General features: G+C 38.0%; 1 protein-coding gene across 3 annotated transcripts in view; it reads right to left on the bottom strand.

Moving 5' to 3' along the window:
• VPS41 (VPS41 subunit of HOPS complex) overlaps positions 1-14,398 on the bottom strand; it is a 173,266-nt gene that overhangs the window by 123,305 nt on the left and 35,563 nt on the right. For all 3 annotated transcript variants that reach the window (XM_025449198.3, XM_025449199.3, XM_049096283.1), the window contains exon 4: positions 8,451-8,528. In XM_025449198.3, the coding sequence (XP_025304983.1) occupies positions 8,451-8,528 (78 nt within the window). The remainder of the gene's footprint in view (positions 1-8,450; positions 8,529-14,398) is intronic.

Genomic DNA, 14,398 nt, shown 5'->3' with positions numbered 1-14,398 from the left:
TTTTCTCCAGCCATATATTTCATTGGTCAGAAACAAGGAAGTTATGCAAAAACTTATAGAAGACAATATTTTTCTTTTGACTCATAATTTAAAGAAAAGCCAAAGAAGAAGCCAGTAATTAGATAATCTAGATCCCATTCTGTATGGTGCTGTTTATAATGTCAGGCACTTTAAAGAATACCCAACAATTTGGGCTTCCATAAATGGAAATAACAAATATTTTGATATATAAATGTCACCTCTTAAAACACATTATTCCATTTTTTCTGTAGCTTGTCTTTTCATAGTTATTAATTTTAACAGCTTTACTCAGATACAATTGAAACACAATAAACTGCCATATTTAAAGTGTAAATTTGAGAAGTCCTGACATACATATGGACTTGTGAAATCTTCCCCAAAATCAATATAATGAATATATCTATCAGCCCTGAAAGTTTCCTCATGCCACTTTATAAGCCCTCTGCCTCTCTCAATGCAATCACTTATCTGCTTTTTGTCACTATAGATTTGATTGCATTTTCCAGTGTTTTATATAAATGCAACCATACAGTAGGTAAGCTTTTCAGTCTGACTTCTTTCACTTAACATGACAGATCTGAGATTCATGCATGTTGTAGCACGTTATCAGTAGCTCATTAATTAAATTTAATTAAAATAAATTTTAATTAAAAAAAATAATTAAAAAAAATAAATTTTAATTAATAAAAATTAATCCTTTTTATTAATAAGTAGAATGCCACTGTATGGATATACCACATTTTGTTTATCCATTCCTCTGTAGACGGACATATCGATGGTTTCCACGCTGGGGGCTGTGACAAAATAAAACTGACATGAACATATATGTGCAAGCCATTGTACAAGCATATGCTTTCATTTCCTCAGGGTAAAAAGAAGAGAGCATAGGGTGGGTATTATGTTTAATGCTTCTGAAAACCACTAAACTGCTTTTCCAAAATCGTTCTACCACTTTTCATTTCCACAGCAGTGTATGCGAGTTCCAGTTTTTCCACATGCTTACGGACACCTAGTATGGTCAGTCTTTGTCACATTAGCCATTCTAAGAGGTTGTTGGTGGTATATATTCTTCCATTTTACTTAGTTTTTAATATGAATTTTTCCCTTGCTATCAATTTACACTAACAAAACCTAATTGGTACTCCCAGAAGTATTAAGTTCCTCCTTACTAGAAATATAAAAAAAAAGGACTCATCAGGCAAATGACAAGATTGCTTTTCAAGAATTTCATGTCTTGGGTGGAGAGATGACAAAATACCCTGCAGATTCCCAATTATCATAACATATCATGATTCTATCAAATAAAAAATACTTGTGAATTTCAGCCAAATAATTTCTAGAGAAGGCTAATAAAGCAAAGCTATTCGAATGGAAAATGAGAGCTTGTTTAAGGAAAAAGTAATATACTACTAATTCAAGGTATAAATTATTTGTTATCAAGCTATACACAGACACTCATATGTTGCCCATATATAAAAACCCCTGCCTTCTGGGCCATGACGTATGATTTACCATCACACTTTAATGGTTTCATTTCACTTCTTAAACACTCCCAATCCCAAAGCCAGTCACCATGAAGACACTTCCCTTCTCTCTCCTTTGGCCCTTCTGCCAAACCTGCTGAAGTCTCTCATTACATCTCATCATTTTTTCCCTTTCCATTCCCCAACTCTCAAGCCACTAGTGGAAAAAACAAAATATATATATAGGTAAAAAGGCTGTGATAAATGTTCCCTGCCCTTTCAGATTCCCTGTTTCGTAAGAAGAATGCATCACCCTGTCCAGACTCACTCCAACAATCGAAAAATGCTCACTTGAAATTTTCAGCTTCTCCCACTTGCAAAGTTAATCACACCTCCTGAGCCTCCACACGGTTTATAATCCTTTCGATGTGCTCACTTTTTGATAGGCACCTGACTCCCAAGAAGCAGCACCAGAATGGAGGACCCACTCTACTACAGAATGGAATCCACAGGTTCTCTGCCAGGCCCCCAGTCGACTACCCAGTTCAGAGTCATATTCCAAAAAGTTAAAATCATTACAACTCTGACTATGAAATGTGTGGAATTCCAGGATGATACCATTCAGTGAAGAAATACTTTAAATTTCAGCTATTTAAGGGGTATTTGCCCAAATGCAGTTACCACCAAAAAGTCCTATATTACAACATTTTGCAAGCATAACACTGTAAATGTTCTAAGTGAGAGAAGAATCCTTAAAGTTGAATATGTTTTCTTAGACCTCTGTGCATAGATGCTACCAAAGTTATCAAGCTACCTATAAAAAATCCACAAACTGGAGATGATTTAATACAAAAATGCATAAAATTGAAAATAAGATTTTCCTTGGCATCAGTTAGAATGATTTCCACTTAAGTAATTCTTAACTCATTTGACACATTTCTTATCTCTCAAAATGCAGAGTCCAAATATAGAAGAAGTCCAAATATAGAAGGTGTTCTTTCAACACCTAAGACTCTGAGACCTGTCAATCAGCCTTAGACAGGTATTACAGACACTAGCACATTTGAGTCAACAATGTACCACTTTGATAATATCAAAAGATACATGCCATGCTTCCCAAGTAATGATGCCACATCTGGCAGAGCATACTATAGATGGGATTTACTTCAGGTTGATAAGTAAGTGCCATGAGACCAAGAGGAGAGCAGAATTTCTTTGTTAAATGCTTACATTTTTAGATCTGCTCTAAGGGTTCTTTTAATGAAGAAGTCACCCCAATATTATTCTGACCCCATAAGGAGCCCAAAATAGATGGGCTCCTCAGGGCAATAACAAATGCATGGTATCTGTATTCACTCTCAAATAAATGGTCATGTCCATATGATTTCCCATAATGTAGACACAACAATCCAGATATGGCAAAGAAAGGTATAAAGCAGTCCAGGTATAAGGAAGTTTACAGATTTGAAATTATTAGAGCTCAGCCAACTTGTATCAATTCCTCATTATTTGTCAGTTTTTATGCTGAGCACCAAGGATGCAGAGATAAATTACTCACAGAAACTGCCCTCAGGAAGCTCACATTCTATGGGAAGAATGACAGATGCTACATAATCTCAACAAAACTACCACATGATCGAGATGCGGCAATAACACAAAGGAGGAAGAGATCAAATCATGCTGAGGATAAAAGGTATTTGTGAATATTATAAATGCAGTCTAAGAAGCTTAAGAGAACACTAAGTTTTTCAGGATTACCTTAGCCAAGAGATAAAAGGGCAGATAAGCCCTTTTCCCTGAAACATGAAAAAAAGATGGATGATCCTACAAACAACATTTACGTCTCAGTGACACAGGAAAGAGGAGCTGATCTATATCAGAAATGAACTCCTCTAAGCCAAAGAAAGCAGAAGGGCAGGAGCGCAATCTGAAAGATGGCCAAGTTCCAAAGGCCAGAGATAGAAATGACACCATGGTCATTCACAGGCCAGGAACCAATCACACGAACACCCCTTCACACTCAGGTAGGGGAAATAACCTGATCAGAATGTCTAGGTATGTGAAGGAGGTCTCGAATACACAGGGCAAGCAGGCATGTAGAGAGCAACGGAATACAGACCGGAAGCAGCTCCAGTCCTATTTCCTTCAGGCTTCCGTACCTGGCATCTTTTATATCTAGAATGATCTAAGTCTCCTGAGCTTCTAAACTCTGATGACTTTCTGCATTATCCAGAGTGACTAGGAAAAATCTACACACATGTTAAACACTTAATAAATACTACTGAATAAAAGGGTTAATTTCCAAAAGTAGAAGTTTAGGTTCAAATCTCAGAAGAAAGAATGGAACTAACAGAAAGAAAGATGAAAGGCATTCCAGAAAGATGTGATGAAAAGCATGGAAGCAAACATGCATGTCTGAGGCAATACTCAGAAAATGGTGAGCGTATCAGAATGATTGGAGGACAAAGAAACTAAAAGGAAGATCACAAAGGTAGGTTTGGCCACTTGACCAACCAGGGTCCTGAGTGCTGAGCTAGATAGAGTAACAACTCCACCTGGGAAGTCACCCAGTGTTTTTGGAGACAGGAACTAGACTGATGGGGGCGAGAGCAGGGGATAAACAGAAACTAGGACCCTCTAGGAAAGGGATGTTAAGTTACTGTCCTGCAAATCTACTTTAAATTCTGCTAGAGATCAGAGATTTTATTAGCATATGAACATGAGGAAGTATGAAAGATTAGCAGTAAGAAATACAGTATGTTAGTTTAATCCTAAATTTAAAAAAAAAAATAAAACAACAGGAATAGAAACATCAATAGACTCTGCTATCTGTGGAGTTCAAGGAGAATCCTGAACCTACCTCTTAAGAGATTTAGTTAAAAAAAATTGGTATTTATCTTAATACAAAATGCCCAATAAGCCCCTGTTCTGTTTTATTTTGTTTTCTTATCCCTTTCCTTTTGTAACCATCCATTTTATAGGTATTTATCTGATATCTCCTGCCACGGCACCGAGACAGCAAAGCCGTATCATTTTCCATTTCAAGCAAAAGAAGAAAAACACATGAAGGTAAACAGCAAAAATTTATGTTTGGTCAGTGGAGTTCTCTGCTCTCCCTCTAGTGCACTTAAAAGAACAAAGATTTAAAACATATGGAATAATGCTCCAAAATAACTTGTTCATTGCTTCCAAGTAAGCACTCCTAATCAGTAAGCCATAAGTTAATATGCTTAGGAAAGTGGAAGGTATTTAAGAGAAAGTAACTACAATGATTTAATGGCATTATACGGGCACAAATACTATGTGGACATTTAAAAGATATTCGCAATCCCCTAAGAATTTTGAAGTCCTATGTTATACACCGTGTAAGCATTAAGACAGCCATTATTCGGGGGAATATGGCCTGATCTATATTAAAGGCAATTCTCTTAGCAACATGAGCACTTAATTTGAAAAGCTAGGCCTTTCATTTGACTCTGTGAGTTAAGGAGAAGTGAACTTTATCAATTAAGTCTGCATTAATATAAACTGATATCTAGCAATGACCTCTAAAAAAAACCCACCTCTGTCATTAAAACATTAACATATCTGGATATTTCTTTTAAGTATCCTGAAATATGACTATCGACATGCAAAAATAAGGCAACATTTCAGTGGTTTTCACTCTCAAGCAACAAAATAACAGTCAGAGATAGCTGGGTAACACAGAATCCTCTCTATCTATATTTTTAATGTAATTGTAGAAGAATATACAGGTGTAGGAATAATCTCAGTGACGTGATCCATTCATATAAAGATTCCTGTACAGGAGACCAACTTACCAATTTGCTCATATTTAGAAGTGAGGAGAAGAGTTGCTTCAACAGACAAAGGATAATTTGAATTCTGAATTTTGCTCAAGGTCAGATACATACAAGTGTACAGGTACTTCTGTGTATTTATTATTGAGGCAAAATACAGACTAAAGAGCACAAATCTCTAATATACAGTTCAGTGAGTTTTACATATGTATACATAGGGGAAGCTATCACAATAGAAATTATTACCACCACTCCAGAAGATTCTCCTGTGCTCTCTCCCAGGTCAAATAATAATATCTGACTTCTACTGCTATAGTTTAGTGTCACCTTTTCCTGACCATCATATAAAAGGAAGCATTCAGCATGTACACATTTGTGTCTGGCTTCTTTGGTTGACCATTAAGTCTGTGAAATTCATCTGTGTCGTTACACGTACAATCTGTTCTTTTTAATTGCTCAGAATATACCACAATTTACTTATCCATTCTATGAATGATTAATATCCGAGTGGTTTCTAGTTTGGAGCTATTATGAATTAATCAATATAACACTCTTTTATATGTATGTTTTGTGTGTGAGTGTGTGTGTGTGTGCGTACATACACATTGCACTCATTTGTCTTGAATGTATACCTACAAGTGGAACTGCAGGCCACACAGTATTTCTCCTGAAATATTAATGAGAAAACAAATATCTTTCTTCAACATGCTGAATGATCTGTTTATTTCTTTTACCTCATATGTATTTAAAATAAAGTCAGACCGCCTCTAGTGCAATAATGATTCCATCTCAGCTCAAATAGCAGAATCCCTTGGGAACTTTGTTAGAGATTCCTGCACGCCCCCACCCTTGTGCCAAACAAAACTACCACGATCAAAACTATAAATGCAGTGACTGGGGTGAAGAGATATTGCGTGTGGGAATAAACATTATGCAAACATAAGGTATTATTATCTTATCTAATTTTCATTTGTTTCAATTATTCCCACTTAGAAGTGAAAACTAAAGTTGAAAGTGTTTATTCATTAATTTTTAAAAATATGTGTTCACTCTCACTGCATTTCTAATGAAGAATAAAGTTTTGGATTAAAATGGCAACCATTATATTCAAAGAAAAGCAGCAAATTCAAGTCATACTAGTATTTTTAGAATCGAAAGAATCCTTTTTTAAAAGGAGTGATACTGAGCCCCACAAAGCAATCAGATCATCAGATACAGGAAAATAATATAGTAAAAAAACTCGGAGATGAGAAGCTGTAGACTATGGTTTCTTTTCAACAGAGGGCAATATGAAACTTGTCACATGAAAGCCATAAGCCTACTATGGTAATAATGGTCATGAAGAAGCTAGGGTCTCATGGAAAACTTCTGTAGAAGACTATCAAATTCTTTGATAAGGTAAACATAATACCATCAAACCAACTTCCTCTCCTGCCAGGAAAAGAAAGGAAAGGGAAAAAAAAGGGGGGGGGGCAGGTTGACAGGCAAGGTTCTAAAGAACTTCACTTTCAAGATGCCATACAGATAGACTGGAAAAAAAAAAGGGGGGAAAACAATGTGGGCAAATTTAGAGATGATACCATAAATTACCTAAAAGAGGATACAGGATATACTTGACATAAAATTGACATCAAAAAGGATAAGGGAAGGCTCACACTGAGTAGACACAAAGACTGAATGAATGAGTGAACAAACACAGGAATAAACTCCTCTAGCATTTTTCTTGGCCTCCCTTTTGGCAATGGACCCAGCAGGTATACCCATGAACCTCAACAATCAAGCACTGTAATTTCTACACAATATTTAAAGGACGTCTTTAGAAGCAGAGCATCACATAATCCTCTACCTAGAGCAGAAAGTTCAAGAGACCAGTTGGGTGAGATTTTTTTGGTTGTTCCTTTTTGCTTTTTGTTTGTGTTTGCTTTTATGGTGAGGAGATACAGATAACACCCCAAAAAAGAGTTCTTCCCAGCATCAGCTACACGTTCTTGAATGGATGGCGACTGAAAGAACAAACGTTTAAGTCACTAAGATGGGTGTCTAGGAGGTACAGGGAGGTTCCAACATTTATTCCTCTTGTCTGAAAGATGCTGAAGCAAAACAAGAACCCACAATTTGCCTAAGGTAGTAGTATGATTAGCGGGCCTGAGTCCCTTCCTGGACTATTATTCCCAAGATTCTGTCAACATTCAGTGGTTCAATTTCTTTTAAGGAAAATGAAGCAACCTATTCCTTTCATATACAATGTGCCAACTTCAGAAACTGTGGTCTCCTTTATAAACTGCACCAATGCCTTATAATAGATCAGTCTTTCAACAAGTGCTCATGCTGTCTTTGAAAAAGTATTGCCTGCCCCTCAAATGAGCACCCTGTTCACTCCGAATGTTCACACGCACACAACCACAGACGCTCTTGAAACTTTCAAGGTACATCTTAAACACCAGGGTCAAGCTTCAAATTCCACCTTTCCTTCATCCTCGATTATTCCAAATCACAATTAAAAAATTAAAAAGCCTAGCTCTTTAATCGATATAATCCCCTAAGTATCCAAGCACCAAAACATTCACATAAAATATTAGCCTTCTATATTTAGAAGAAATAAACTGAACCAGCAAGGTGATCAATCAATCTTCAATTACCTTTGGCATCTACAGAAGATGGTGAGACATGTACTGACAATTGACCAAATGAGGGGGCTTCACACTTTAAGGATTTCACAACTTCCCCTGTATATAAATTAGGGCCAGTATTCACTAATAAAAGCAGTTATTCTTCTTTTAATAACAATTCGCCTAGAGATTCCACACTGTTCTAATTTAAAAGAACACATATAGAAGCATTTTAATATTCCATTTAAGGCAAAATGACTACAATTAAAGAATTACAATTCAATGGATTTATAAAAATAAATTTTTAAATGGGGTTTACATAGAAAGATATGCAGTTAAAATATTAAATGTATAGACCTCTTTCACTTTTCGTTCACCTTTATAAATTTTTAGCATATACTATAAAATTCAGAGTTACTCTGATTCTAAGTACTCTGATTTAATTGACAAAGGCACTTTCTTTAGATTATTACCACAAACTGCTAAAACCAATACTGTAAAGCACAAATTTTCAGCACAAAGTCTAGTTCATACATTATTTCATACTGTATACTTACTACATCAAACTTCTGAGTGATGTTCCCCTGGACATCAAGTAAATACACCTTGCCATAATGTGTGCCCAGTGCCAAAAACTGCAAGAAGGACAGAGAGGTCAGTTTGTTAATGTGCCATTAGTATACATTTAGTAAATCAAACCATTTTCAAAGTCAAGACTCTGAATGTGTAAGTGATCTGCAATGCCTTGGAAGATATGCACTCCTTGGAGAAGGCTTGTTTCCAGCTGCAGGGAAATAACAGAACAGGGCCTATTTTATTGTGAGAGTGCAAGCTGGCTGTCAGAATGACTCATGAGGACCCTCATCCACTGACAACTAACAGTGTGTATGCAGTCTGTACACAATGCCTGATGGAGTGAGGCCACAAATTCCACTGCAGCCAGGAAAGCACAATCAGCCTACAGTTGAGCTCAGAGTCAGAAGGGAATGATCAAACCCCCCTTAATTTATAGCAAAAATGTAAATCTGTGCTAGCATTTAAGTTTAACAAATATATACACATGACAAAGTATGACTGTTTTTTAGAAAAGAAAATCTAAGTTATGCCGAGAGATAAAAAAGCTTGGAAGTATTTACATTATCATTTAGCATTTAGATACCTCTATAAAAGTTAATGTAGAATACAGAGTGTAAATGTTTACATTCTAATGCAAGAAAAAAAATCCTTTCCTGCCACAAAATAACCAATGAGCTACATATTCATTTTATGATAAGAAATAGTTGAAATAGTTTGTAACTTCCACTGTTCCTTTAATTCTTTGAACTAACCCTAAACAAGCACGAAGAAACTTTAGGACTACCTGAAATATGACATGAGATTTTTTTTCTTCTTTACTTCTTTCAGCATTACTCAAATGGTTCCAAATTCTATGTATTTCATTGCAAGTGAGCATGCTTCATTGCAACCTATAATGAAATGCTCAAATTTACAGGCGCTACTAAGCGTTTCAGTCAAGCAGCACAATCTTTATAAAAATAACCTTACAGAAAGTCCAGATTTAAAAGGATTTTATCAAAATGGAATTGCTTAAAATGAAATTTCAGTTCAGGCACTTAAAATATGAAGCTACATTAAAGAGAAGTCACTAGAAGGGAAAGAAGGGGTTCATTAGAAATTCATCCCCTGCAATGCCTTTCACTCCTGCAAGGTTGCCTTTTTTCAGGAAGAAAAAAGTCCCCAGGGGAAAAAAATCAATACTGGTTAATAAAACATCAGGTGTGCAGACATAACTAGGTATGACGATTCCACCACACAGGCCTGCCTGAATGCACCGGGTGCCATGCCGATTACTCATCCAGGGCAGACAGCAAGCCTGCTGGAAACAGGATGCCTGGGCCCAGCAAAGGAAGGGGCAAGAGGTAATTCTAGGGGGAAATTAGTCTGAATATTTAAACCAAACTGGGACATTGCCTTCAAAGTGAAGGAACATTCTAATCAGAAACAGAGGACTCAGATGGCTCAGATGGTTGTAATTTTTTCTCCACGGTGACTCTGACAATATTTGAATAATAATTTAAAAAAACCATGCATAATACTAACTAAAAACAAACATCTGCCTCTCTCCAAGGCTATGATAAAAAAAATGAACCTTAAAAGCTCACTGCACCCCAAATATTCAACAGTATTGATTCTTCTCATAAAAAGAAAAGGGGCTTGGATCCTAAAAATGCTTCAGTACTGGGTGATTCTCTAATACCTCTGTGAAGGCCATTCTTGAACTTCCAATGATACTTACAATGATTCTATCAAAAGTTTTAAAAGTTCTATGCAGAGTACCCAAATATTATTAATTCCTTTCCTTTTTCCTTTTTTGAAATTACTAGCTTGATTCATTTAATATTTAAGATAGAAAACAAAGTAATTATTTCGATTTTATAGTTTCAATCTGAAACCGTAATTACTGTACTTCTGAACAAAAATGCAGTTGTTTGGGGGTGCCTGGGTGGCTCAGTTGGTTAAGCATCCAACTCTTGATTTTGGCTCAGGTCACGATCTCAGAGTAGTGGGATCCATGCCTGGGGCATGGAGCCTGCTTAAGATCCTCTTTCCCTCTGCTCTTCCCCTCCCCATCGCTTTAGCTAAAAAAAAAAAAAAAATTAAAAAAAATTTTAAATGCAGTGGTTTCTACGACAAGCTACCTTTTGTTTACTAAAACATTTCATCATTTGGATTCAATAAATTATGGCTGCCTTTTAAAAATAAACAACTTTACTGCTTTTAAAGAAAAAACCCAAGTTTGATAAGATAACTGTATAGGTCTTAGAAAATGTATTCAGGTCCTGATATTACTGATGAGTCATACTTTCACTTACTAAGGCTTTTGATTATTCAAAAATATAACAAAAATGCAAAACTGGCCACAAATCACAAAAGTAAATTCAAATCCTTTCAATGTGACTCTTTCTAGGCATTAAAACCTTCATTGAGCTCTTGTAACTATTAGTAACTATTAATTTTTTTTTAACCTGAGAACACTTAAAATCCAGGATGGGCAAAGAATAAGCATAATTTAATTAGCTCCCTTCCCGTTTAAATACAGAATCTTGACTCCTTTTGTAAACTATCAGATGGACGTCCATTCTGACCCATCCCATTCACTAGCATAACTGCTTCTACTCTGAATGAGTGGACTTTGTGCAAAGTAAACAAGCAGAAGAAATGACAAGCAGTCCTTTGGACACCATAAAGGAGCCCATTTCATATGTGATCAGCTGTATAGTATCATCTAAGTTCCCCACAGCAGTTAAAGTATTCAAAACATTAGAGCAGGGAGGGCTTTAACTACACAGGAGAACCTAAATCCTGGGAGCTGGTGTGACTTCCTGTAAACAGTCAATCGGGTGGCAGGGCTAGGGCCTGAATTAAGAGCCAAGATTCTCTCAATTGGATCAGAAGCCTCATAAATAGAAACATGGGCATCAGATTAAGAGTATGTGTTCTAAAAGTCAGCACTGATTACAGTTCCCACTGTCAGAAGACTCCTTGACCAAGCTGGTTTAATTATGGTGTTAACAAAGTTTGATCTCTGGGCAGGCAAACTGTGTTCTCCATTTCATCCATTCAGATTCAACCATATATGCTTAGGTAATAAGTAGGTGTAACCTAAAAGGGTCATAAAGGAGATAGATTAAAAAGATTGATGAACTGAATTTAAATTAAAGGGTACGCCTAAAATGGCAGCATCTCCAAAACCCTATGGAACATGGCAGGTATCAGATGCACTTAACTGAAGGAGGAGTTACATAGTAGAACCTGAGGCAGATGGAACAGGCTAGTGGAAAGAACATTTTAGGCAGAATGGATACAACTTGCTCAGAGGCATGGAGTCACATAAAAAGTAGAACAAAGTCAAGAAACTACAAGTGGTTATATATGGCAAGAGTATCCACTTTGTGCCCAGTGGAAGAGACTGGTGATAAGTCTGGAAAGGTTGGTTCATAGGAAGCACCTGAATATTTATGGAGATGAAAGCAGAAGAGGAAAGGAAAGGGTGTCGAAATCATGAAGACATCAGGAAACCAATACAGAATTCTAGGGAGGATTACATGATCAGATTCGAATTTCCGGAAGACTACTTTAGTGGAAAGGAGTGTTGTGGATGGACCAGAGTCAAAGCAAATCTGCAAGAAAGTAGACTGGCTAGCGGTGTGTGTGTGTGTGTGTGTGTGTGTGTGTGTGTTCTGGGAGAAATGACAGATGCCTAAAGTGAAAGACAAGGGCTCAGGATGGGAGTGGGCTCAAGCAGGTGGGATGGAGGAGAATCCAGGCAGAAGGGATGGAGTAAAAACAGCCAAGTGTTGCAACCAGACCACCACCCACATAGCAGAGAGTGGTAAGACATAAAGTCAGTTACAGAAGAAGGCAAGATCTCAGAGGGCCTTACTGCATTAAGAGCTGAGACTTTATGTAGCAGGTGGTGAAAATCACATGAGAGCTTTAAACCTCTATTTTCAACAGATCATCATGGCAACCAGGCAGCAGAGGGGTTTAGATAGGAAAGTGAGAAGTCTGATTCCAGGCGAGGGGAGGAGGGGCAGGGGGATCACCAGGACTTGGGGGGAGGGGGACTGCATAGAAGCAAGGGAGGAGTCAGCTTTGGCTTAGATGACGAAAGAGACTGTGATGCCGCCAAATAGGGCAAAGAACACAAAATAGATGTGAGATTACGGAGGGAAAAGAACATGAGTTTGTTATGGGTGTGCGAAAAGAACAAAAGGAAGAAGTCTTTAAGAGGCACCTGGATAAAGCAGCACACTACTCTGGGGAGGCGTCAGTGGATGGGTGGTCAGAGAAGTCTGGAAATTTAAAATCAAGAAAAGTACAAACTACAAAGAAATGTGGGCAGTGGACCAAATCCTAGCAAAACCAACATGTGAGGGAAAGGTGGAGGTAAGGAGAAAGTGAAAGAACCAGAAGGGAATCACAGAAGTGATCAAGAGAATAATAAAAGAATGGCTTAAGAAAGCTTCTCCCAAAGCTTTTGTATAGAAGAAAGGGGAGATCCACACTTTTAAAAGCAGCAAAAGATCTGTCAGCTGGTGAATGGACAGACAAAACGTGGTCTGTCTGCCCCATACAATGGAATACTGTTCAGCAGCAAAAAGGAGCAAAGGACTGATCCAGACTACATGGCAGGTGAACCTCAAAACTGTTACGCCAAGTCAAAGCCATATACACAAAAGTAAACAAGGTAGGAGTCCATCTCTAGGCAATACCCAAGACAGGAAAACCTACAGACCCTGAAAGAGGTTAGCAGTGACATGGGGCTAGGGTGAGCACCACTAAGAGGGAAGGGGGTATATGAAGTTCAGTGCAGAACAAGAGTGGGCAGGAAGCCTCCGAGGGGGAAGGATGGGCATGAATTCCATGGGCTGGGAAAGGGGTCAGGGGCTGAGGCACGTCAGGCCTGAGAGATTGGATTTTCTTACTTATGTAGAAATGGCATCATCAGAGACAAGGGACAGAGGCTGAGAAGACAGGCTGAGGACTAACAGGGCCAACGAAGAACAAATCCATAACAGGGTTTGCAGTGGCTTGAGGGGGGAGACAAAGGACGGGGCTGTAAAAGAACTGGAGACACTGGTAAAGCGAGAGGAGAGCTAACCATTTGGTAGAGGCAGGGAATTAAGCAAGGAATGGATTCAAGATCAGAGCTCCTGAAAGTCACAGAACAGGGTAGTCAGAAAATTAATACCAAAGCTTGAGGGATAAAAGGGGTCAAGAGTGAGGACATGGAAAGATCCTCAAGTTCCAGGCACAAGTGCCATCCACGTGGCCTTACTGGGAGGGAGAGATGAAGCGAGACGGAAGGAGAGGTTTACAAGAACTACAAGGCCAGTCTTCAGGGGATGAAACAAAGTGAAGAGGAATCTGGGACGTGGCCACAATGGGAAGGCCAAATGAGAGGTGCCCCAAACGAGGGCATTTCTGCTAAAGAGAGAACAAACATTCTATCAATGTGTTGAGTCCAGGAATCTGTTTAGCAGGATGGAGTAAAAAAAGAAGGGTAGGCACAGGCACTGCTGATAACACAGGGCAAAGCCAGGAGATGGATCACACTTGAGGAGTCTGCCTCACTCTTGGGGCCCATCAGGAAGAGGGCAATGGTTCGCACTGTGTGGCCTCCAGTACTCTTCTCACAACACATTTTGTTTTGGTCCAAGAACAGGCTAAGGGTGCTACACAGTACGGAAATTGGACTTGAACCTGATTTGTTACAACAAAGATTCAAATGTGGAATATTTTAATTCATTCATACGACATATGAGTAATCATTTGGGGTCTTTCTACTGATTCCTAACACCTTCAATGTAATCTCTTCTGCTCTTATGAAAGTACTGAGCGCTACACCATTTCCAATCTTAACACTTCTCAACTCTACTACTTAGGGTTTGAGGAATTTAAAGTGATAGAGTTGCCAAGAACTACTTGCTATAAATCTTTC

This window comes from Canis lupus, chromosome 18, assembly GCF_003254725.2.
Source record: "Canis lupus dingo isolate Sandy chromosome 18, ASM325472v2, whole genome shotgun sequence".
NCBI classification, from domain to species: Eukaryota; Metazoa; Chordata; class Mammalia; order Carnivora; family Canidae; genus Canis; species Canis lupus.
The sequence above is the reverse complement of the archived record's forward strand: the minus strand, read 5'-3'. Positions and strand labels throughout refer to the sequence as shown.